General features: G+C 37.5%; 1 protein-coding gene across 6 annotated transcripts; it reads left to right on the forward strand.

Annotated features, from left to right (window-relative positions):
• Positions 1–855: 855 nt before the first annotated feature.
• Positions 856–25,434, forward strand: PNPLA4 (patatin like phospholipase domain containing 4). 6 transcript variants are annotated; one of them, XM_055702602.1, is made up of 9 exons: positions 856–938; positions 2,159–2,467; positions 3,226–3,352; positions 8,879–9,063; positions 13,173–13,267; positions 13,444–13,579; positions 16,768–16,833; positions 22,324–22,476; positions 24,579–25,434. In XM_055702602.1, the coding sequence occupies exons 2-9, from the start codon at positions 2,237–2,239 to the stop codon at positions 24,708–24,710; spliced, it is 1,125 nt and encodes a 374-aa protein (XP_055558577.1). In that variant the 5' UTR covers positions 856–938; positions 2,159–2,236; the 3' UTR covers positions 24,711–25,434. The 6 variants fall into 6 exon arrangements, with proteins under 6 accessions (XP_055558577.1, XP_055558578.1, XP_055558579.1 ...); XM_055702601.1 differs by lacking the exon at positions 856–938 and adding an exon at positions 958–1,263; XM_055702603.1 differs by lacking the exon at positions 856–938 and having other exon boundaries at positions 957–2,467; positions 22,327–22,476.
• Positions 25,435–25,766: the final 332 nt, after the last annotated feature.

Below are 25,766 nucleotides of genomic sequence, written 5' to 3' on the forward strand. Positions count from 1 at the left end.
ACCACAAAATGGCTTGGTTGCTGTAAGACAACCCCCAGGGTATCAAGGTCAAGGCTCCCCCAAGAAAAGGCTGCACCTCCTTCCTTCTATCCCAAATCCATAACAACCCCTCCCATGTACCAACGAAAAGTAGTAATAATGGATGCCAGAGGAGGAGGAGGCCAGTTTGTGTAATAACATGTATTTTTTCGCCAGCTAGTTTAGCTTCAACTGCAGTCACACCCCTGGGAGGTTTCACACATCTACACTTCCCTCACAGGCATCTTCCCTCTCCCCAGTTTTCTTCATCCACTGTCGGCTACAGGCTCTCTCTCCACCTCACATCCATGCGCTGTGCTGTCTCTTGTAATCCTGTGCCAGAAGGGTGAGCGCACTCACCTTATTAAAACACAAACACACACACACACACACAAAAGCAAAGAACGCCGCCGCCCTGAGTGCGCCCCTTCGGCAGCAGGAAGCCCCACGCAGCGCCCGGCCCGGCACAGGGCGGCGCTGACCCCCGCCCCCACACGCCGCCTCGCAGCGACAGCTGACCGGGTGACAGCGTGGGGCGGGCGGCGGGCACCCCGCGGGCCCGCTCCCTCCGCCGGCCCAGGCAGGGCGGCCCAGGCAGGGCGGCGCACCCAGCACCCGCCGCCCGGGGGTGAAGGCGGAGCGCGCTCACCTCACCGCCCACCGCCCCCCTCGCAGGGCTCTGGGGCGCCGCTTCTCCCAGCGCGGGGGCTGCGGCCGGCCGCCCGGCCCCTCCCCTCCCCTCCCCTCCCCTCCCCTCCCGTCCCCGCGCCGGGCGCCCGCGTCCCGCGCACGCCAACCGCCCCGAGCTGCGCAGCAGGGGCGGGGCCATGCGTCCCGCGCGCCGCGGGCGCCACTCTCCCGCCCCCGCCACTCTCCCGCTGCCGCCGTAGCGCACAGAGGCCGCGCCGCCGCCGGCGGAGGTAGCGCGCGGAGGGGCGGGGCGGTCGTCTCGCGAGCTGTGGAGCGAGGACGAGCCACCGGCGGGCGGGAGCAGTTCCCTGGAGTCGCCGCGACCCTGGGAGCGCGGCCCGGAGCTGTTAGCCGGCGCCTCGGCCTGTTTAACGGCGGAGGCTGGGCCGCTCCGCCGCGGCCGGATCCCGCCCGGCAGCCGAGAGGGGCAGGGGGCTGCTGGGCCTCGGGAGGGTCTGAGGCGGGAGCCTGCGCGGAGGGAACCGGGGGGGAGCCTGGCGGCTTTGAGCTTAACATGTGAAGGGGCGTAGGCCGCTTAAAAATCGCCCTTCTGTTGTAAGCTTACGAGTGCAAGAGACGCGGTGGCTTTTTTAATTATGTCACTTAAGTTGTCAGTTGACGTTCTGTATTTGTTCCATTTAAAAGTTTCGTGTCGTGATTTCAGCTCAGTTTTGCTTGTTTATATCGGTTGTTTACCGGGGAAAAGTGGAGGGAGGAAAAATCCAGTTGCATTGTAGGCCTCTTAGGGCACACAAGGGGAAGCATAAAACTTGAAACTCACTTGACTGGCAATAAAGTAGAAGTTGATGGTACACCTCTGAGACCTTGCCTACACAGAATCACACTGGGTTTGCACTGGTAGTCGGGACAGTAACCTGCTTTTCATCTGTACAAGCACGTTTCCTGATGTTCCTCTTCATGGCCAAAGTTTTGCTAGGTGTTAACCAGACTTAAACCAGATTTGTGAGTCACTCCTAGCACAGATTACAAGATTTGCCTTGTACCAGCTGGCATGCTTGAGTTTTTCTTACTAGGATCTTGTCTTCAGACTTTGGTTTTGTGAACAATCAATTTGGAGTTGCTGGAACACTCCTGACAAGTTTTCCAGCCGAGGGAGCAGGAGCAGTGTGTTCACGTTAATTATAAGGGGCAGTTTGTTTGCTTGTTTTTGTGTTACTAACAATATTAGCCCTTCATGTTTCTGAAATGAACGGTTGACTTTATGGTTAGTGGTGAACAACACAGTGCCAGATGGAGGCTGGTGAGAGAGAGAGTAGCTACTGAACATTGTTTCATTGTCAAGTGAATCAACTATTAATGCATCTGTGTTTTAAGTGAGAGGGTTGTGAAGATGGCCTTGTCACAGTACCAGGGTCTTGATGTCCAGCTGCCTTTCAACTTCTCCTTTTTTCCTTCTTTTTTCTTCCCCCCCCTTAATGTTTCTAAACAGGTTGTGTTTAGAAGAAAGTTTCTGCGGTGTACTTCTATGGTGTCCAAGCTTATCTATTGATATTTCCTTTGTAACTCCATGATAAACCAGCTTCTGAAAGTATCAGTTTGCTTACCACATCATCTCGATCCAGAGGTCACTTTAACGAAAATGTGGACTGCTAAATGCTGTTGTAGTGCTCAAATGCTGTTACTTCAGTTGGAAGAAGGCAGATTGGGTAGTTGCATGTTTCCAAAAACTCAGCGGTTCTGGGTCGGAATTCTAAACCATTGCACCCTAAGAGCACCATGTAACAGAGTTGAATTCCAGGTAAGTATTTTTTGTGGTGCTTTAGGTATGAGTGATGTGCATCAATACAGTGATAATATAACTTCTTTTAGAGTCACCAGAGCTAAGCTTTTGATCTTGCAGCCTTATTTATGTATTGAAGATGCCTTTAGTATGTCAAGGTCAAGAGGCAGGCAGCAACAAGTTGCAGGAGAGCCAGTGTTTTAGAATGAACTTTCTGTGTCTGATGGCAGTTCTAAGTTGGGGAGGAAGATTAGTTTTTTTTAAATTATACTTCAGACAATACTCATCATAACTGATAGGCTTATTAGTTAGAATAACATCTGTTTAGTGAAGGACAGGACCAGAGTTCTGTTGAAAACCTTTTACTAATGTGATACTGCTAAAAAAGGGGGTGTGTGTGTGTGTCAATTTTTATTTCAATTGTAAGGGAGAATAAAACCATAAGAGTTTGATCATGAGAAAATCTCTGGATATAAACAAAATTAGTAGGAAAGGACACAAAATTAAGGCTAATCTTGGACACTGACAGTTCCAAATGGTACTGTTTTTCTAGATGGCTAATTAAGCTCATCATTAAAATATGAATTGCTGCATGTATACATAGTGGAACATTGTGGTTTCAACTAGTTTGATGCGGAGTAAGCAATTGTAAAATTCATCTAGGTGGTTTTACAACTGTTTTAATTGACTATTAATCTGTTTAAGGATAAATAATGGTCATCTGTTATTTGCCTTTTTTCTCTTTTTAATAGTAATATTTGACTGTATGATTGTAGGTTTCAAAGAGAAATGATAAACTACCAGTGGTAGATACAGGGATGACTCTTTGTGCAGAGGGAGCTAAATCAGCTTCTGTTAAAAGCTGCAGTGGAGTATGTGATGGAAGCCAACATCCATTAGAAGGTATTGAACCATTACCACCTTTTCTTAAGAAGTCAGCCTTCCCTGTGCTCTCTAGACATCTTGTAATAATGATCAAGATGGTCTAAACTTCTGATTTGAAAGTTTTGTATCAAGTGACGTGTTTATTTTTTAATTTTAAGGGGATTATACACAATTTTTATAGTTTGCAAAGACTCATGTGATTCTCCTAAGTGTTTTAATGGCTGATTGGATTTTGTACTGATTGTTTTGCATTACTATTTTTATTTTATTTTTCCTCAACTTCATCAAGCTCTTATAGTGCTTATCCTGTGTGATAGGGAGAATCAGTTTCTTGAGTTCTCGCTGAAGGCTATGCATGGTCTATGATGCTAGTGAACTTTTTTCTGTTACAAATGTGAAAAAGCAATTAAACATTCCTGTGTGAATGGTGCTTTCTTACTAAATTAGTAGTTGCAAGTATGACCTTTATTTTAGCAATGCTGCCTAGCTAAAAAGTTCTTTCCGTAACTTTGCTTGTTTTGTCATTCCTAGCTAATAACTAATCCTCAAATGTGGTGTTACACATCATGCATTTTAGCTCCTATGCTTTAGGGTGCTTAGTCATTTGTGTTCTATGTATATTTAATTTTTGTTTGTGAAGGTTTTTTAGTCAGTTGCTTTGGGCATTTTCGGCTTTTGTTTACGAATGGGGTAGCAGGGAGGTAGCTGACTGGTTAAGACACTGAGATGGTACACTGTTTATATAATTATATTGCTCAGGAGACAGCAGTATGAGAAACTGTTGTGTTATTGCTTGTGCATGACAATTGGGAAGACTGTACCTATCCTGAAAAAGCTATATTGTACTGTATCATAATTCTGCTATACAGGCTTGTCTCTTTACGTACATCCTCTTGTTGGTTTGCATTAGAAATGGATGAGATACTGCTGAATAAACAGAATATTTTATTCCCCCCAGTATATTTTTAATCGCCAGTGATTTTTTTTGCCCTCCACATATGTGAGATTCTTTTAAATAGAACTCATAGGTTTATGTTTATCTTGAGCACTGCTGCATTATCTGTAAAGTAATGAGGCTGAACATCCCCAGTATCCTTCTAGTTTCTTCCTGTACTTATCTTTTCTTATGCTTGTTTTTTTTTTCTTGTAGACAACAGAAGCATACCTATCCCCTTACCTGGTTAAAATCTTTATCTTTTGAAATTTGCCATTCAAAAATGACGTTTTTGAAAAGCAGTGGCAAAAGCATTTGCTGTATCCTGTTTATATCCTATCTCTACAATACATAGATGTGTGTGCACTGTCCAGCTGAAATGTACTTGTGTATCTTTTAAGGTTCATTGCAGTTTTTTTCTTAAGACATGCCAATATAGCTTTGAGTTAATAGATAATAAGTTTAATGGTCAGAATTTGTTAAACCCTCTGAGAATATTTGTTCTGAAGTCTTGTGGAACAGGTGTTTCATACCTTTTCTAAGACAGCAAGATCTTGCTGTTTGTCCAGACAGCTGAAAAAATGGTCTGTCCAGATGTGACTGCACTTCTCTTTCTGGTACTCTGTAAGAAATTGTCAGGGAATAGTCATGCTGTAGACTTAATTAAATTTCTCTATATGTCCTCTTGGGAGTTGTTATAACCCTGCTATCTGTGATCGAAGAGTAGTGATCTACTAATGACGTACCACCAAAGCAGAAGACATTTTTGAATCATTCTGTTTCTGAAATACACCGTTCTAACTTGCAAATCAATTGTTGCCATGACATATTTGGAAGAATCAAAAGAAATGGGAAGTTTATGTTCTTATAAAAGTGAGCATCTTGGTTTCTTAGTCCTTGCTTTTCTGATTTTACAGTACATTCATCTAATGAGTGTTCTTACCTTTTCCTCTTACTCGGAGATTCCTTTGCAAGCTGAAATGACATTGCTTACTGCATCTGTCAAGCAGATAGTTCCTTATAGAACTATGATTCTTATTCATCTGTATCATCTTTGTAGGTCAAGAGCTTTGTTACAGATTTGTTGTAAGAGGCCTTCAGGTAGATGCATAATCCTGAATGAAGATGTTGATGTTCTTTCTTCTCTGTAATGCTGATTGTTAGCAGTACTCTACCGATTTTAATATTCTGAACAAATGAAAGAGGACCTGATTGTTTTACCTAGCAACAGGTGCTAGCTATCTCTTAGGGGCTAAACTGTTTTAAAGAAATTTTTAAATTAACAATTGGGTAAAGCCCTGAGCAACCCACTTTGATCTGATAGCTGGTGCTGTTTTGAGCAGAAGAACGTTGGGTGAGAGACCTCCTGAATTATTTTATGATTCAGTGATGATTACTTTTTTTCTCATTGTTTACCCACTTATAGGGTTATTACATGTATGTGCAAAACCCATTTCACAGTCATGCAGCTAGATGTAACCACCAGATCTGTCATTTGAACACGAATGCCATCTGCTGATCAAAATTTTTACCCAAGTATTTTTAAATTTCATGTATATGTGACAAATACATGGTGTAGGCTTGGGAACTGATCCCAATTAAAAAAAAATGTAGTACCTTGATAACACAGACATGCAGTTTCTTCTTCTGATTTGCAAGTTCTCTGGGGGAATCTGTAAAACAGTGCTGTATTGCATGCCATACAAATCCAGTGGATCAAGAACTTCTGTTTAAAGAAGAAAAGAAAAAGGATTTATTTTTAACTGCGTCTTGCATTGCGTTCCTTTCGTCTGTTTGGACTTGAAAAAGTGCTTCTCAACTTGAAATCTCAGTGTTCTGTTTTTGCGTGTTCATCTCGCTGAATCCTTTCGTCAGGCAAGAAGCTGATATGAATGCTTATTCAGTAATCTCTGTGTCTCTTAGGTAGGGGAATGAAGAAGGAGGAAGAGAAGTATGGGATCTAAGTGTGAAGAAATTAACTCTCATCAAAGAGGGAATGCCGTTGTGTCCAGACACTTGAGAACAGTGGTTACTCACAGTAACTGATAATTAGATAGGACTAAAGCTCATATAAAAAAAATAAAATTTCCTCATGAAGCCATGTAAGAGAAGGCGTGGCCATCTGACTTCAGTCAGTATATTTTCAGCAGTTTTTGATCAAGATAGAAATATTCTCTTCAGTTCACATAACCTCCTTTTCTGTTCTTGCTTTAGAAAAAACGTACCAGCCAATTCTTTATACAATGAAGTGTGCTTGTCTTCTACATTTGTAGGGATTTTTTTAATTAAAAAAATATCTAAAATTTCTTACAGTATCTATGCTTTATATACTCTTTTTAAAAAGTTTTCATCTTTTTTTTGATTTATGAACATCTACAGTATTTTCCAGCAGGGAGAGATACCTTTTAGCATGCTTTGAAAATTAGCCTTTTAGAACGTTTAGAAGATATGTATATACAGAAACATAAACATACATATGCTTGTTTTTATTTACATAATCTTATTGTGTTACACTTTTGTTTCTTAGTTACATTTCATAGGTCCCTTTAATGTAATTCTCAGGACTTTTGACCTCTTGCTTTTCTTGTTTATTTTCTGCCCAATCAATTACGTAAACATGGTTCTTATTGCATACAACGGTTCACCTTAGTAGTGTCTTGAGCCTGAAATCTTTTGAACAAAAATGGGTGTTAATTCTTCCATGCTTGCTTTTCTTCCTACTAAATAATTTAGTTGCTTTAACCAACTTCAACTTTTTGTCAGCGTCCCCTGAAGCAGATGCATCTTTGCTCCTAATTTGTAGAAGGCATAGAAACAGCTGCATCAGTTGTTTAAACTCCCAAGAGTTTTAACTTGCTTGAAAGGAAGCACATCATGGCATCATACTTGAAAATCCGTTTTTTCTTCCACTTCACTAAAAAAAAAATAAAAATCTTTGAAGTAGTGTTGTGTTTGTTGTCTTCCAGTAAAATCTTAAGTGTTTTTTATCTTCTATGCAGTACAGTGATTTTTTTCTTTAAAGTAAAAAATCCTTTCTTTTTAAAAGTAGTAACATGATTTATCATTTGCTTCATTGCAAATGCATTTCTGTCATACTGTCACAGCAAAAGCCAACCTGAAATTCTTTCGATCGGTACAAAAGTGTTAGATATAAGTTAGAAGTATTCCTACTTACAGGTGGATATGCAAGCATTTCCAGTGCAAAGCAGGTAAAGCACAGTTGACAAACTCATGATAGTGTGGTGTTTATAGCAGCATGACTGATGCACCAAACAGTATGCTCTGGCACTATGAAATGTGCTTTCTCAATTTGTTTGTTTGTTTTTAAATAGTAAAACTGGTTAGACCCATTCGTGATCTGATTTTGTGTTACAGGTAAAGCAATTGAGTTTAGCATGTCTTCTTATCTGGTGATTTTGAAAACTGTTTCTTATCCCCATCTTTCCTGTTTTTCCCATTTCTGAATTGAAGAGGCAACTTAAATCAAAATGTGCTGCTGTACACATTTGCCTCTCTTCATCAGAACTGATACCACAGTGTTCGTAAATTATTTCCAAAAGAAACATCTCATCAGCTATTGCATTATGAATGAGAAAAATCAAGTATATTACTGAGTGTACTGAATTTTGGGTTTTTGTCCAGTTCCTATGAAGATGTATCTAAATATACTAGGAGTGTGTACTATTTCAGTTTGTACTAGTATTAGTTTGTACTAATTCAGTACTAAGATAATCTGCTTAGTATCTTGATTATCTCTGTACAATATAATCTGTAATACCTTGCTGTCATAATTGTAGTTATTTGCAGAAGAGCTAATAACATGTATGGCCTCATATTTAATTTTTTTAATAAAACATCGCTAAAGATCTGAACTTATGCTTCCTGGTTTTTTTTATGAATTCTAAATTCTGTCCTTGGCACCGTCAGACTTTATGTGTGTTATACATTTAGTGCTTTGTGTTTTACTTTGATATATTTTTTTTAATTTCTTCTTGTTTTAATAATAGTAACACAATGCATTGTGTTTTTCTTTTCTAAATGAGAAATTACTTTAAATAAGAATTTGTCTGTTAGTGGTGTCTAATAATATTAGTAAGCAAATGAGTTCCAAATGCGAAGTAAAAAAAATTGATTTTTTAGAGAATTATATTGGCTGTGTGAGTTATACAAGGCTGTGTGTGTGTGTAAGGGGATGATACAGTAGCCAGTAGTTTTATTTTTAATTTGCTTTTTATTCCATCTGGCTAACGGTGCTTGCTCTCCAACAGCATTCTCTTATCACTTTTGAGTAGCTACTTCTATTTTGTATTTCTTTGACAAGTTAGAAGAAAATGTGCAGTTACATTGTATATAATTATATATATATATTTATCGAATGATTGATTGAAAAAGGGATTTGTTCTAAGGAGTATTTTAGAGTTGTTTTCAATTTTGGAGTTGCTAAACTAACTGCTACTTGTTTGATTTATTTAGTAATCAAAGGTTTTTACTGTTCTTAACTGCTCTGTTACGTAGATACAGTATGTTGTGTGTTCAGTGGCAAAAGTATAGATGTATATTATAAGATAAAATTAACTGATCTTCTGACTCTGAAACTTTTCTTTCCGCAGCAAAAATGAAACGTATCAATCTGTCGTTTGCAGCCTGTGGTTTTCTGGGTATTTACCACTTGGGGGCAGCAGCTGCTTTTTACAAGCATGGTAAGAAGTTCCTGAAAGTTGTGAAAGCTTTTGCGGGAGCTTCAGCAGGATCACTGGCTGCCACTGTCTTATTAGCAGTACCAGAAAATATAGAGGTAAATTAATAAACTCGAAGGTATAGGATATGATAATTGTCAAAGGATATTTTTGATATAATCATCTGCCATTAAGGTTTTTTAAAATGTTTTGGTTCTTGGTTTTCTTCTTATTTCTTTTAAAGAAACAGGACTCATGTATATGTTTTCATTAATAAAATCTGTGACTTGTGGGCAGAAATATTTATGAAGCAAGTATTTCTTCACAGAAAAAAACTGTCATATGAACTTTATAATTTAGGCTATGTAAATATAAATTTCATGTGTGTGAGTGTTGAGTTGTATGCAACCAGATATACTTTAATACACCAAAATATATATGTACTCGATCACTGTACATTACAAAGTTAATAATTTTCTTCTTGGCTAGAGGTAGGGTTTCTTAAACAAATGCATAGCACCATCCTTTCATACTTTTGTGAAAGGAGATGAAAATGGTAGATGGAGTATATCTGCATAAAGTTGAAGAACACCACACACTGGCTTGTTTTTTTCTTTGCTGTCAGTGCTCCATCAGACAGCGCAAGAAGTGGCTTTTACGCCTCCTTTAGACTCGGTACAGTTTATGACTTAACAGCAGTAGCCCCACCGTGTGCCAGGGAGGGTTAACTCTCACAGCAATTCTGTTCTGACATGCTGCATATGTGTGTTTGGGTTTTTTTCTCCAGAGATGCCACTTTTTTTTCTCACCATGGATATGGTGTCATATAGAAACAAGTTATATTCATATATACTTATATGAATGTAACTTATTCATATGTTATGACATATAGTCATATTATATAATATACATAATTTTATATACATAAAATTATATAATATGACTGCCCTATTACAGGTTATGTGGGAGGGCATTAGCTTTTCTGTTTGTTTGTTTTTCCCCATAGGTTAAGACTGCTTTGCCCTCCTGAAGTGCCTGCAGTGACTTTGCCTTAATATATGCAAAGGTCTAGGCCTTGCCAAAATGTTAAGATCTTTCTTTAATATTTTGAATTACAGTAAACAGCATTATTAGGGCAGGAGGTCTGTTAGATTTTTTTTCTAAGTACACTTGGGTTTCAGTCTGGTGAGTGTCGGCTAAGTTTCTCCGGGCCTCACTTAATACAAGTTTCACTGCATTTGCTTCAAATAATAGTCCCAAACAATACCACACTTTGCCACTGATCTTTCTTTTTTGGTTGGTGTGTTTTTGGTTTTGGTTGGGTTTTTTTTTGTTGTTGTTATTTGTTTCTGCTGGGGTATGAACTTAGCTTGCAGAGTTAACTCTACGTCCGTTGCTTTCAGCAGGAAGTTCTTCCTTGCCTTCCACTACCACCCCAGGTGCATTCTTTATATGATTTGCTATTAGACAAGTTCCACTCTGTTGTGAAGAGAACCTTGCTTTATATTCTGTTCAGGTGTTACTCCTTTTTTGTAGCCTCTGACTAGTTGTTCAGTTTCAAGTTTGCCTGATATAATGCATACCTCTGACAGAAATTTTCTCTATGATAGGTACAGTAACTAGCCTTTTCTTAGCCCAAGGAGATTTTTCTGTTAATTGTAGGCTCCGGGTGTGAGCATTTGTTTCTAGCCTGGTCCAACTTAAATAGATCTTTCTATGTAAAAATATTAGTGCAGTTATTATTTTTGTTTGTCAAAACTAAGCCTATAATACATTGAGTCTGATGGATTTTTGCTTAAAAATGTCATTTTCATACAAGCTGAAGAATGTTTTATGAACTTCTTAGTCCTTTTTTTAAATTTACTTTTTAGTTGTTCTGTTACACTGCTTACATGTAACATGGAAAATTGAGAGCTGTTTTTTTGGGGGAATAATTCTTCCTAATTACCATGGAACTTAGATAAAGGCAGTGTTGTGTACTGAATAGAATTATTTTTTCATGTCTTTATCATGATAATTATTACACTGCTAACTTGAAATATTTTATATCCATAAATACAACTCTTACATCAGTTTATTTTTTTCTTTTTTTCTTTCCCCAGAGATGGCTATGTTAGAGAAGGTATAATTAGGACTTTCACCATGTCCTAGTCTTGAAGCTCTAATACAACCTTTCATTATCTTGGAGAGAATCTAACTGAAGATTTCTTGTTTTGACTGTTGCTGTTCTAATATGACAGTTTGCAAATGTTTTTGTCACATCTTTTTTTGTCACTGTTGAAAAGGCAAGGGACTTGAGAATTCTAGGGATGCTTATAGAGTTATAGATAAGAACCTGTTTATTCTAAAAATACCTTAATTATGTTTGATGTCAAGTGTGGTTAACTCGGTACAAGTAGGTCCAATTTCTAAACATGACCTCAGTCACTATTTAAAATGTAGTTGTATTGTTTAATGCTTCTAGAACTAAAATTATAAACAAATTGTAGCTGTAAGAAGTTGTCCCTTTTGGCAGCAAGAATTTAGAGTCTAGGTGCGGGCTATTCTTAGTAACTTGTAATATGGGAAGTAGTTTTCTGTTGTTCACCTAGGTTTGGTTTCATCCAGCTCCACGTTACTCTTAGCTCCCCATCACTTTTAAAGCATCTGAGATATAAAGATGGTGGTTTTGAGCTACTTCTCTGTAGGCTTTTGTGGGTTTCTTCTCTGTTTGGAGAGAGAAGGTGTCTGAATGTGCCTTTTTCCAGCTGACTGACTACAGAAGAACCCTATCTGCCTAATGGAGAATAAATTGAAGACTTAGTACATATACTTGATATATTTGAATTGGCTTGGAACAGGCAATGACAAGTACCTTGTAGGGTAAAGGTGCAAATCTCACCTGTGTGAAATTGATTAGCACAAATCTTTACAGTGATTGTTGCTTTAAGCGATATGGACTTCTTAATGAACTTTTTTGATAAATTTCTTTGAAGTCTATATAGAGAAAGTAAATGAAAGAACTACATTTATGTCTCATTTACATGAGCGATCTGGCATGCGAGTGGTGTGAGGAAATTAAAATGCTTCAGTCAGCTTGCTTATCTCATACTAATCCTCACCCCAACTTTTTCCTGGTTTTCCTTCCATTAAATCCTGTACTCTCCTCCTCAGTAGGACATATTCGGTTCTTTCTCTGCCTGCTCCCCCAGCCCCCCCTTCCAGTCATGTCAATCATTTATTTTGTTATTAGCGACATACTTACTCTTCATGCAGGAAGCTAATAACCCAGGAGCCCCAAACTATCTGTAGACAGATCTTTTAGTCTATAAATGTGTTTAGATAGGTGACTATGAGTATAATAGATCTATTCAGTACCAATTTCAGAAAGTTGCATAAGATTGGATTTAGTTTTTTCCCAAGCCCCTAAAATCATTAGAGAGCATGAAAGGATTAGAAGAGGAATACAAATACTGAACAGTGAGTCTTAAGCATTCAGAATCATAATTAATTGTTTCAGAAACTTTTTGCTAAAAGATAAATGCTACCAATTCCTTTGGTGTCCTTTTGGAGTTCTTACGGGTCACACTTAAAGCTATTTTTCTGGAGTCATTAACGTATTTCAGCTTGTGTGAAAGAGGTTTCTGCAGTGGAATCTGTGGCCTGGTTTTCTGCAGTGTCTTCTCTTGTATCATTCATTATAGTATTCCATTCATTAAATACTTCCATGGTATTATATTAATTAAATATGTATATTTGTTAGTAGCATGGTTTTTCAACTTGTGAAAAGAAATTGTAAGAATTGTAGGGTTTTTTTATGGTTTATAGGCATCTCAAGGTACTTGTGTCTGGTTTGAGTACTGGAGTAGTCTTTAAAACAGAAGGTGGCTTTACACTTGAAATATAAATAATCATTCTCATGATGGTATGTTCAGAGAACTCATTATTTGACAGTAGTAATATGTAGAAGAAAAACCTTTAAATTTCCTTGATTGTTAAACTGGTACTCATGTGAGGGGGTTTGGGTTTTGATTTGGTTTTTAATTAGGAATCTTGTTTTCTTACAAATTAGTTCTTATAAAAGGGTCAACATTTTGTTACAAACCAAACATTTATGGGAAAATATTTCGGTCTGATCTTGTGGCTCTCTCTTGATTAACCTTTAGCTGCTAGTATGGTTTAGATACCACAGATGAACATACTTCCCATAACTAAAGCATCCTTAATGGTAAATATTTTTATTTTCCAGAAATGTAAGAAGTTTGCCTGTGGATTTGCAGAAGAAGTTAGAAAATTGGACTTTGGTGCTGTAACACCTGGTTATGATTTTATGAAAACACTTCGGTACCTATCTTAATGCATATCTTAATTTCTGTGTGAAGCTCTGTACGTGAAAATGGAGAGTGTGCATGTTTGTTCTACACTGTGGTGTGCCCAGCACTCTTTCTTTCACCCCTAATATATTTGCAAGGTTTTTAAATAATGACAGTGAATGATGTTTAGCATTTTCTTTACTCTAGGGGAGGCATAGAATCTATTCTTCCTTCTAATGCTCATGAGATAGCTGAGAACCGGCTCTATGTGTCAGTCACTAACACCAAAACTAAGAAAAATCACTTGATTTCCAATTTTGCCTCCAGGGAGGACCTCATTAAGGTAATGAAGCTGAATATTGCTGCATTAAATAAAAATGTTTTAATTTCTTCAAGGCTTAGGATTATGTTGCTAGCTGTACAATAAATCACTGTTTTACTCAAGTAATCACACTCAGTGGCGCTACAACCATAACATAAACAATGGAAGCAGAATTTGATGCTAGTTTTGCAAATTTTGCTAAAATTGATTTTGTGTGTGTGTGTTTCCTGTATCTGTTTTTAAAGTACTACCTTTTAGGCAAAGAACGTTTAAAATGTAACAGGGTAACTAATGGTTACAGTAGATAAGAATGAAATCGAGAATCTGCAAATTTTGTAACAATTTACTGAGTCTTTTTGCATGTCTTACTTCACTGATACCATTTCTGTTATAGTTTATCACAAAAGAAAGTAAAAAAAAAAAAGGAAGTTAAAAAAATAATATCCAACACTTTCCACAGGTCCTTGTGGGGATTAGATAGAATGTAATGTTAAGTACCATATATAAACTGTATCTTAACTGTTGCTGGAAAGCATATTTTCTACTGCCCATCTCTTCTTTTGAGTGACACTTTTTAAATTTGGATCAGGATTGTATATACAGGCTGATACGAAATGGTAGGAGGAATTCAGATGCATGTAAAGCAAATGTTCTTTCTAGTAATTGATTAGTGGAGGAATCATAAGTTATAGCAGAATAAAGAAGGAAATAGGATAAGCAGGACTTCGTTCTTTCCCTGTCTTTGTGGATGCTTAAAGAAGAGCTTCTTTATAATTAACACTTAAAATCACACTTGTTAGCAAAATCTCAAAGTATGCATTGGAAGTTTGCCTTTAAAGTATCAGGTTTTTTAAATCTTGATCTCAAATTATGCACTGTTAGTTACAGCTATAGTAGCCAGCAGTGACAAGCATGGAGATTATTATTCTGTTGGTCTGTTGGTTTTTTGCAGTGAAATCTTCTAACTTGAAGACAATTAGAAGTGTCAAGTCAGCCTTGGAAATGCATACATTTTTTTTTTAGTATTTAGCTCTTTTGTTGACCCTAACCATTTCTGTTCTTTTTTTTTGTTCTGTATGCTAGCAGTAGAATGATTTGGAATAATACTAAGAAAATTCCAAATCATTGGTCATTGGAATACACTGAAAGAACAGAAAATATCAAGTGTATCTCATAATACATGTTCTTGTGCATGCCTTCACCTATGTGTGTATCATTTATACAGCAGTCTGCATGTTGTTGGCTGCTCCGGTAGCATGGAGGACAGAGCTCGTTAGGTTATAGAATCATGTTACACTTAGAAGTGATCTACTACATCCAAGGCATAAAGATACTGCTGGGCAAACTGTTTCATAACAGCAAAACTTCTGTAATCTCTGCCAGGATTCTTTCAACTTCATGTACAATTGATTTTAGTGCTTAACAAGCCTTATGATTCCGAAGTTTTTCATAATGGCTAAACTGAATACTTGTTGCTACAATTTTAAACTTATTTTCTTTTAGTATCCCTGCATCCCAATGGATGTGGGAAGGCAGTTAATGATCTTCCACTTTTGAAATAGTCTTTACATATGTGAAGACAGTCATCACATACCAGCCTTTCTAGACCTGCAGTTCTTAAAACTGGAGGTGAAGGGGAAGAGAGGCATGATTTGTTTGTTTGTGAGGGAGCAGGGCGCAGAACACTTGTATTTAGTTTGGAAAGGTGGGAGCAGTGAACAGGAGCTCACACTGGTCTGTTAGTAGTAGGGAAATACTAAGTGTTAGTTCTTCAAACTCATCCTTCCTAGCCTCAGTCTTGTCTAACTGACTTTATAAGGAGAGCCAACTGCTTTCTTCAGTCTTCGTGAACAGAAGTCACACTTTGCAGTGGTCGTCTGGTTTTAGCCCTTTTCCTTCACCAAACCTTTTGTCCCCATTTCTCTTAGTTTAAAAGGGCCAAAGTTACTGAGATGGAGTTGAAGGAATGAGGAGTTGGTCAGAGGAAGAAACTGATGTTGGGAACTTGAGAACTCTGTAGGATGTCACTTTTGAAAACCTGAACAGGAATGATTTCACAGGGGACCTTATCTTATGCTTTTGTGAGGGAAAGGCCTGTCTGCTAGAGGAATGGCTACAATTTCACATTTGGAAAATAAGAGAAAGGCTTTTTATTTGAGCTCAGACAAAGCTGAGGTGGTCTGGATCACTGGGAAGAGAAATAGGCAAAAAAAGTTCTCTAAGTGAAGGTTAAAGACTTCATACAGAGTCTTAATTCAGACTTGTTAGGGGAATTGATGTATTTAATACTGGAAGTACCTTAATTTGTTGTAAAAATATACACAATTCCACCAAAAAAAGCTCAGGCACTTTCTTCCATAGTCTCCATGGATTGTGGGGTTTTTTTGCACATGATCATCTTACACGTAGTATATATATTCCAGTCTGTAACCTGCTTCTGTTCACCAGATTTGTGTCTCATGCCACCATGCCAAGCACATGCATGCATATCACCACATTTGGGTATATGAAAATTTCTGATGTATTCTCCTTTATCCACACATGTACTCCTTCTCTTTGAAATACTCTATACTGATTGTGCGCATATATATATGTATGGGTGGATACATAGATACAGAGATATATGCACATGCTGTCATAGATGATGCTGTGAGTAGATAGAAGGGTATTATGTGTGCACATCTAAACATGACAGAAGAGGTGTCGTGGTCTAAAAAAGTAAAAATAAAAATTGAACTACTGTAGACAGTGATGTAGGCGTACAGTAGGGCAAACAGTAATTTATTAATACTTGGATTTATTAAATGTAAAGTATTAATACTGATAAAGATCTACATATGTGAGTTTTCAGGCTGTTTGTAGTATTTTGGAAATTTTGAATTCTTAGAAAATCTGATTTATTCTGAGTAAACACTATACAAATATGCCAGCAGAACAATTGGGTCAGCTGCTTCTTTGACACTATTCTATACTTTGTTTTTGTTTTTTTCATTATATGCATAGTTTCTCCAAGCCATAGATTTACTTCACGTTGTGTAAGACTTAAGTTCATACTCTTTTGAATCACATTAATCAATAAGTTAAGTTGTGATACTTTGTTTTGAGAGTTGTCAGCAAGTCATAAAAAAACCCCCATTGAATAGTTTTAATCACGTTTTGACACTTTTCTTCAATTTCATTCGCTATTCTTTCTGCTTTGTTTTCTCTAGGTCCTGCTAGCAAGTAGTTTTGTGCCATTATATGCAGGAATTAAGCCAGTGGAATATAAAGGAGAGGTAATTTTTCATTAAATTTAACTACCAGCTGGTTTTTTTGTATGAGAACATTCTTAATTTCTGAGGTAATGATTTGATCCTAAGGGAAGGCAAGTGCAGTACTCTATTTTGTAGAATAGTTATTGTTGCTGTTCATACTTTAGATTAACAAACTCATATCATCTTTCACAGTGTTAATGTGTTGTTTCAAAAACTGTGGGTGCGGAGACTGAAATGATCTCTGTAGTGTGAAGCTATTTCCTAAAGATGTCTAACACTTGTCATGAGAAGCTTCTTCTCACGGTTAAGCTGTGTTACCAACTTAAAAATATTTCTTTGTGATTTAAAGGCACACCATTCTGCTTTTATATTTAATGGAAGGAATGATAGGGAGGTCTTGGCAGATTGAATGTGCTAGAATACAGGTGTCTGTTTATGTATGTGTTGTTCTCATGTTCTGTACAAAATTACATACTTAGGTGCCTTCAAATCTTTTACCTCTGGACAAGCATTAAGGAATAAAGGTGTGGTTTTTTTGTTGGGGTTTTTTTTTCCCCCTATAGCATCTGGCTGTGAAGTTTTTAGAGGTATAAGCTACTATAAGAAAACATTTTCACAGTTGCCTGTACTTGGTTTAGCTTCAAGAACCTTTTTGTCTTTCTTACATATTAACTTTTTAAGAATAATTTTGACTGTTTAGTCTGTAACTACTAGAAGCCTGAAAATAGCCATTTTTTTCTTTCTGAAAAATACTATGTGATAATTTTTATTCCTCATATGTAGCCAAATGATGTCTTCAGAAGACCTATAATCCTCACAACCACCTTGCCAAAAAAACCTCCACAAAACCATATGCATTTGTCTCTAGCAAGAGAGTTGAAGTTTTTTATGTTGTAAAGCTTGTTGGCTTTAGAATTATGTATACAGCAATACATATCAGCTAAAGTGTTTGAAGAGTTTGAATCAGTATTGCCTGACTGTTTGAGTCAAACAGAGACTGCTTGCCACTTCCCAGGGTCTGGAAATGGTGTTGGAGTATTTATATGTCGCTTGTGCAGTTCAGAGGGCATACGTGGATTTTTTTAGGTTCATTCTGTCATTAGTTAAAGGGAAGGCACTGTTGTTGTTACATTTTTTCTATTGTTCTTTCAATTAAGAAATTGAAAAGTTGGCTCAGGGTTTTGTCCAAAACTTAGTTAAAACCCATTTTACTGGATGGACACTGCAATTATGACTTGTGTAGGTATTGCAGTATGTACTGAAACAACTGCAGCCTCTTCCTAGTGGACAGTTCTTATTTCTTCCTAACTTTATTTTTTGCATTCAAAAGTGAAATCAGTGAATGTTTCACAGAAACTGGTTACTTGAAAGCTTGTTATTGCCAAAGCTTCGTACTACTCCCCTTAAGTGAGACTCAGAAAAGGCAGTTTCTGGGAACGAGGCTGCTTTCATTTATTATTATTTGTTGGAGTGATTAGTTCTGCTTGTCTGCACTGACTTTTCTCATCTCGTGTTACGTAAAACAGTGCATTGGTGCATTTGTGGTTTGGGGATATTTTTTTTTCTTTTGAGAAAGCTGCTGCCTGTAAATGTAGATGACTTTCATTCTTTAGTCCAAAACACTCAGAGCGCAGTGAGAGCAAAAACCTTAGAATATCTCTTGCAATAGTATCGCCTTGGCGTGGAATAGTGGATAATGAGGATATGTGGGTGAGTAATAGGGGCCACAAAACGTGCGCTGTAGAGCCAGATACAAGACAGGTAACCTCATGATCCAGACATGGTAAGCACTGAAGTCAGTAAGATGGATTGGATATTGATTTGGCCCTGTGAGGCCACCTATCAAGTTGGTATCATATTCCAAGTTTCCCAAAAGCTTTACTGTAACAGGCCAATGTCCTGTCTGTCTGCATTTACACTACTTTCAGGGAGTAAATTCCTTAGGCCATATGGTCCATAACAGCATGGAATCAAGTTTACTCTCTGCTGGCCGCTCAAGTCTACTGGCCTTACCTGTGCTTCAGAACAGTTGATCTGAATCTTCTGCAGGCTACGTACGTCACCTGCATACATATCACCAGGTCATCTGGGGGTGTTTTTAAAATGTATTTCAGTATGTTCTCAGAGGTACGTGATGTGCGGTATGTAAGGGAGTATGGTACACTTCTGATGGAATAGTGTCAGAAAATAGCCAAACTCATTGCTAGCCTGTCCATACTGTACTCCTCTTAAAGGGTGAACTCTAGGGTAAACTGTTTGCAGCATTGCACCTTAAGGGTTATTTTTAGGAAGAATACTTTTTGGGAATCATTTGGCTCAATGGAGTTAGCTAGCATACCTTTAGTATGTATGCTTGGAGGCTAGACTTCTGGAGGCAATAAGTGAAATTACATGGTAGCATAGACATAACATCAGTCAGTTCACAAGTATGTTTTCTTCTGGTCTGATGAACCTAAAAAAATCTGAAGGAAAAGAGAGTGTAAGATAACATCTAAGAATTTATAGACGTTAATGGTCTTAACCAGATTGGGCTAGTTTATTACTTGGTTTGGGGATTTAAGGTGCCTTTGGACTAGGCTTTCAATAACATCACAGCAAACCTGCTGCATGTGAAATTATCTTTCTTTGAGTTGGTGTCCTCTGAACCTCTGGCAAGGTTAATTTTTAAACCAGATAAAGACCCGCAGGTGATTGAGTTGACTGTATCTAATTAAGAGGCTGTAGTTTGTGTCACTGTTGTTCTTAGTGAACAGCATTGTAAAAAAAACATCTACTGGTAAATGGGTAAATTCTGTTAGGTCCAGCCTGCATTCTCAATTTCATTGTCTGGTTTGGTTTTTGTTGCACACTCTTTCAGAACTTTCTCTGTCTTTGGACTGTACTTGCAAAAGAGAAACTAATTCAGAAGTTACCAGGAATGTGCTTCATCAGCTGAGAAGGACTTTTCAAGAATTGGTTAATGGAATTAAAAGAAGCTGGAGCATTACATCTCTTTATTTGCAGCATATAAATGTTTTATTTCAACTGTGTAACATGATGGACTGTGAAGCTAAAATATTTTTGACTAGTAAGCAGCTTCACCCAAATGCTTGAAAGAAAAAAAAATGGAGGGACATTGGCCAGTAGTAACAGAATCCACAAAAGGTAGTGCTTAATAAAAAGTACTGCCCTTGCCTTCATAAATGATTTAATTTTAAAATAAGTTGTAAAAGTGCTAAGCTAGACTTGTGAAAGACATTAGCCATCTGCTATGGTGTCCAACGTGGCTTAGACAGGGACTCCACTGTTGTCACCATGGGAATCACAACAAAAGGCCACATAGTATTCCAGGGAACATGGCATATAAATCAATAATAAATGACTGTAGACACACACACAAAGTTGGTGTTAGAAATGTTAAGATATTTTGCTGCTTTACTTGCAGTTAGGACACCAAATGGTGTACTAAGAGTTTGAGAAATCTGAAAGGTGTCTTTAAATGGTTTTGGTATTATTTTTTTCCTCCTTTTCTCAGTCCTAAGCATTAAGAAATACAGAGTTTTGTTGTGGAAATTAAAGTAATTCAATGGTGAATTGTGGGTACCTGTATAAGCTAATGTCAAGAATCAAGCTCTGAAGCATATTATGAAATAATAGTGTGAGAAGGGCCATATAAACTACTGAATGTGAATGTTTGTAGATTATAATATAAGCTCAGGAACATGACATTCACCTGAGAGAGTGAAGAAGGGGGGGTGGGGGGTGGGCAAAGCACATACCATTTGGGGTGGTGGTGATGTGTGTGTTTGCTATGTATTCATGTGTAAAACAGAGTAAATCCATGTATCACCAGGTATGGGACTTGACAGTGGAACGAGGGACAAGTGACAACAAACTCCTTTGGTTGCCTGAAGTCAAATGTGGCACTAGGAGAAATCTATACCTATAGAGTTAAAAGTACTTGTGCTTTAAGCGAGAGTAAAGGACACAGCTGAGAGGGATCTATACAAGCAAGTGATGACCTCAGAGAATCTCACAGACTTCTGAAGAGCAAACACTGTAACCTGAGATAATGCTTATTGTATAGCAGTCAGTACACTGAAAGCTAGTGCCTTGCTAACAGTTTGAAGACAAATTTAATGTCGTTGTCATAAATCAACTTCCCAGTAATATACTTTTTGTGGGAGATTTTATTATTCTTTTAAAACGTTTGTGACTAAATTCCTGTGGGTGTTTTCAAGAATATTATGGGGAATACTTGCATTATTTTGCCATATTATGATGGCCACACATAATATCCTGTACAGTAGAAAAGCAGTCTTCTGCTTGATTGGCACTGAAGAGTACTGGTACAGTTTGCCATTTATTTTTAGTGTTCTCTGTTAATGAAATTTGAAGATGATATCCTGGAGTATTTAGTTACCTCTGGGGAGGTCAAACCCTTAAACACGGATGTGAATCTTACAATTACAGCATTAGGTGTCTTTTATAATTAGTGGAGAAGAAAGCACTTTTTCAGCACAATTCAAATCAGATGTAAATACCTGCTTTAGGATGAAGTGAATCACATGCTAGAAGTGTTTTTCTCCCTTGGCAGTAAAGGAAGTGTAGAATGACTCATTGTCTGTAGGATAAAGTTCGGTGAGATGCATCTGATCACTAGACCTCATATATGGTCAGTCAATGCATCTAGCCAGTAGACTGATGTTGATTTTTGGGTTGTGTATGTAAGCACAGGAAGAAATACGAATGTATAAAATATATTGGCAAGAGATGTCACAACTGTCCCTGCTTATATTGGAATGGAATTTGGCTGTGGTCCCTGTAAAAATCAGGCTTTTGTCTCTAGACTGCATTTAGAACCAAGAAATGGCTTTGTAAGAAAGAAATTGGTTGCTTTTGTTTTTTCTTCCTCATTCTTTCCTATACTCAGTTCCTGTAGCAGACTTGATGTCTGCTCCCTGTTTTGTGCCACAGTTCTTAGCTCCTTTCCACCGTTACCCTCTGCTTTCCAGCTAATGCTGTCTTGTACTGTGTATGTAAGACAAGAGGCTCTGAGGAAGAAGAGAGGAGTCATGCTTGGTTTGGCTTGTAGAGTCAGTTTACATGCACATACAGATTGTCCAGCTCCTAGTTTGAATCCGAGTAATGTTTTAGAGGAGTATGCATTTCTGATATGGTTCACATATAATAATAACAATCCTACTTTTTCATGTATATGTTGAGAAAAATTCTATATGCAGCATTTTATCATTAGATGAACTAATGAGCCTTAGCAGTAGCTTGGTAAATATATTACCCACATACTTACACATTATGTCAAATGCTCCTTGATTAAACACTCTGTGTGTACTTCGTCAGGTCCTTGATTTTTGTGCCTCTTACTCAAGCTTGTTCATGGTATTCCAAGAAGGAAACTTGTAAGCTTTGTTGAGGGTAGGATGGAGGAGGGAGGGAAAGGAAGGATGTAGTATTTGGTTATGATCATGCTGTGCTAAGGTTACTTTGAAAATATTTCGTTGTTTCCAATAGAAGTGGGTTGATGGTGGCCTTACCAATGGCCTTCCTATCTTTCCTGTTGGAAGAACTGTGACGGTTTCTCCCTTCAGCGGTCGATTAGATATCTGTCCACAGGATAAAGGACGTCTGGATCTTTATGTTAAATTTGCAAAACAAGATATAATGGTGAGTTGCTTGTTATTTAGTAACCTCAGAAGAAGAAAAGGTAGTTGTGCAGTTTAAGGTTAGCTTATTTTTGTCTGTTTTTTCTTTATATATCAACTTAATGTTTTGGCATTTTTTGTTTTGCAAATGGAGGTAAACTTTTAAACATAAAGGAAGGAAAATGTAGAATAAAGAAGTTGGACAGTATTGATCTAGTACAAAACTGAACAAATTATCACAGGCTGTTGAATGTAAATAATCTAGGCTTGCTTTGGGGATCAGCTGTGTTTGGCTAGGCAGAGTGTTTATAGGAAAAAAAATACAAATAAAGACTTCTGTAAAATCCCTCAGGAGAGGCAACTTCAGAACATCCCATTATACTTACTGAAATCAGCTACTCTAACTGAATTTTAAATACAAGTTTAAGTCATACATTTGAAATGGTGTACATACAGGGGCCCTCAAACTTTTTTAACCAGGGGGCCGGCGCACGGATGCAGTGGCAGGCCGTCATCTGCGGCTGCTTGGTTTCCCCCCCAGCCCCCGGCGGTGGGGCGGCGGGGTCTGTAAATACCGGGGGCCATATCCGGCCCGTGGGCCGTAGTTTGAGGACCCCTGGTGTACAATGACTTGTCACCTCATCGCTTGAAAGCTTATTTGTGACAACGCGTTTCCAGAAGTTATTTTGTTAGATGTTATAGAAACACTTCTGTATATTGAAATACAGGCAAAGACTGATTTTTATGGCTGGCCTCCTTTTCATCGTTGACATTTCTGTCTTTGCAAGCTTTGTTGTCTCACAGACTTTAACCACAGTTACTGCTTCCTTTGACTTGATAAAAGAAAATACTGAATAGTGGTAGACCCAGCTGTTAACAAAAGTGCATTAGGAAAAAAAAATAAAGATAGCGCTAATTGATACTATTTTCTTAGTTTCTTTTAGACAGTTCCTAATAGGTGTTCTTAATTTAAGTAAAATCAGTGTCAGGTAATGTCTTCCTAAATTGAACGAATTTCTGAATCTTTATATTGTTTCACAGAGATTTTAAGCATGGTAGTACTTGATAAATGATGGAAAAGTATGATATTATTGATTTCATACATATTGAAAATTATGCAATTGTTTACATGTTGGTCATGATTTATATAATATCTAGTGCATTTAAAGGAGGGAAAATGAGCTGGTGATTAGAGATTGTAAAGTAATTGCAGTTACATTGCTTCTAGGGTCATGCAAGTTCAGACTTGTGCAGAATCTCAGGCAACTTTTTAAACTATTCCATTTGAAGCACTTTTAGCTTTTAGAGCTGTAAAAATGTGCACCAAGAATAAAAATTTTCCAGGAATACTCTAATCTACATGAAATGAAGAGTTTTCTGTCTTCCTTTAGCTGTATTGGAATGTGAACAGTTTTCTCTGTCTTTGAACTTCCTCCATCTATTGGTGTCAGAACTTGGAATAATTGCTTTCTTCAAATAGTGAAGATTATTTTGATACTGTTTTGCAAAATTGTGTAAAAAAAAAAAAAATTAATCATATAAATGGAGTGTTCAGAACATTATTAACTAATTAAATTTTTAATTTTGTTGTAAACAATTTAGTAATATATGTATTCAAGAGCAAAGTTCTGAAATCTTCTTACACCATCAAAGTGACCACTTGAGATGCTGAGTAGTTCTTAATTTGTTGGCAATACAAACTACATTTATATTCGTATGTTAAACATTTCCTGGGAATGTTCCCAAGAATGTGGTTGTTTGCACTAGTAAGCTGTCAAAATATTTCCTTGCACAAGTTTATCATGTGCCAGCTACCACTCTGCCAGACAGTTCTGGGAATGCTTCCAAAGTTAAAACGTTTCAGAAACTTTGGGCAGTTTTACAGGCAGTCTGTCTTGGAGGCTGTGAATTTAATAGCATATATGCAGACCATTTGTGCCAGTTTGTCTTGGTGCTCAGCAGTGTACCTGGACATGGTTAATTTACTAGTGTCGACATAGCCGTGCTAGTCTTTTGTTTTCACATATGCTGCGTGAAACAGATGTGACAGAACAGATAGCAACACAGTCAAGTCTAGGTAAGTTGCTTTAATAAACTAATTTATAGCTTCTTGCTCTGTTGCAGCTGTCTCAGACCAATCTAGTAAGACTTAAGCAAGCTTTGTTCCCACCAAACCAGGAGGAAATGGAATTGTTATACCAAAATGGATTTGATGATGCTGTATTATTTTTACTGAAAGAAAACTGGTTTGAATAGATGGTACGTAGAAAATGAACAAAACCTGATGGCTGTCAAAACATGGCTACAGGCATCCTACAGGATCTCAGGGATTGTTGTCCTAATTCCTGTTCCTGAAAATAAAAGGCCCAATAGAATTGCAACTGCTTTTTCTGAGAAAGTATCAGTTGCACTCCAAAGACCTGTATGAACATCTCAGAGTGGGAATTGTTCTTGCCTGGTAGTTGTTTTGAGGGGGTTTAGGCTTAGATCCATTTTGCTGCAGCTGAGGACTTGAATGTGGGATTTGTAAAAAAGCCTGTGTTGCTGTAATTACAGAAGTTTGGAAAAGTCTTTCAATGTTACTTGAGAGAGAAATCAACATTGTACCATGAAAGATTACAATCTTTCATGGTACAATGTATTTCTTAATATAATAGTTGTGTGTGCTAATTGGATGCTTGCAATATTACTGATCACTACTACGTATCTTGCAGTGTTCTAAAGGGCTTGAATGCTTACCACTAGCCACAAGAAATAAAACATTTGCAACTCTTTTACTCTGATATGTGTATTTTTTAACACTAAAAGTATTTTGCCTTTTTCAGTGAATGTGGTCTTTCAAAATTTGAAATACTAGTTGAAATCTGTAACAGAAGTGTGATGTTTGAACATAAAAGTATGTTGTAAAGAAGGATGTAAGAAATTATTGTATTTACTAGGATTTCTGCCTCTGCTGAATAAAAAATATATTTTCTTGAAACTTTTGTCAAGAGCTCATTTCTGAATTTCTTGGAATGCTGTAACAACCTGATTATCTGCAAAAAACCCGACCCTGTCTATTGGAGAGATATTGAAGTGAGTCAGCAGGTAATGAACTCAGACTCATGTATCTTATTTTACCATTCACCTTGCTTTGACTAAAGTGCAAGTTCAGGATCTTCAGACTTAATGCCTAAATGCTAAAATCCACAACCTTTTATTTAAAATGCAAAGAGTCTTGTTCTTGAGTGTGCGTTTTAAGTTTATTTCTTAATACTTAAAACCTGGAGATTATAATTTCATACATCTTTAATTCAGAATTCCCCAAAACCC

This window comes from Falco cherrug, chromosome 2 (genome assembly GCF_023634085.1).
Source record: "Falco cherrug isolate bFalChe1 chromosome 2, bFalChe1.pri, whole genome shotgun sequence".
NCBI lineage: Eukaryota > Metazoa > Chordata > Aves > Falconiformes > Falconidae > Falco > Falco cherrug.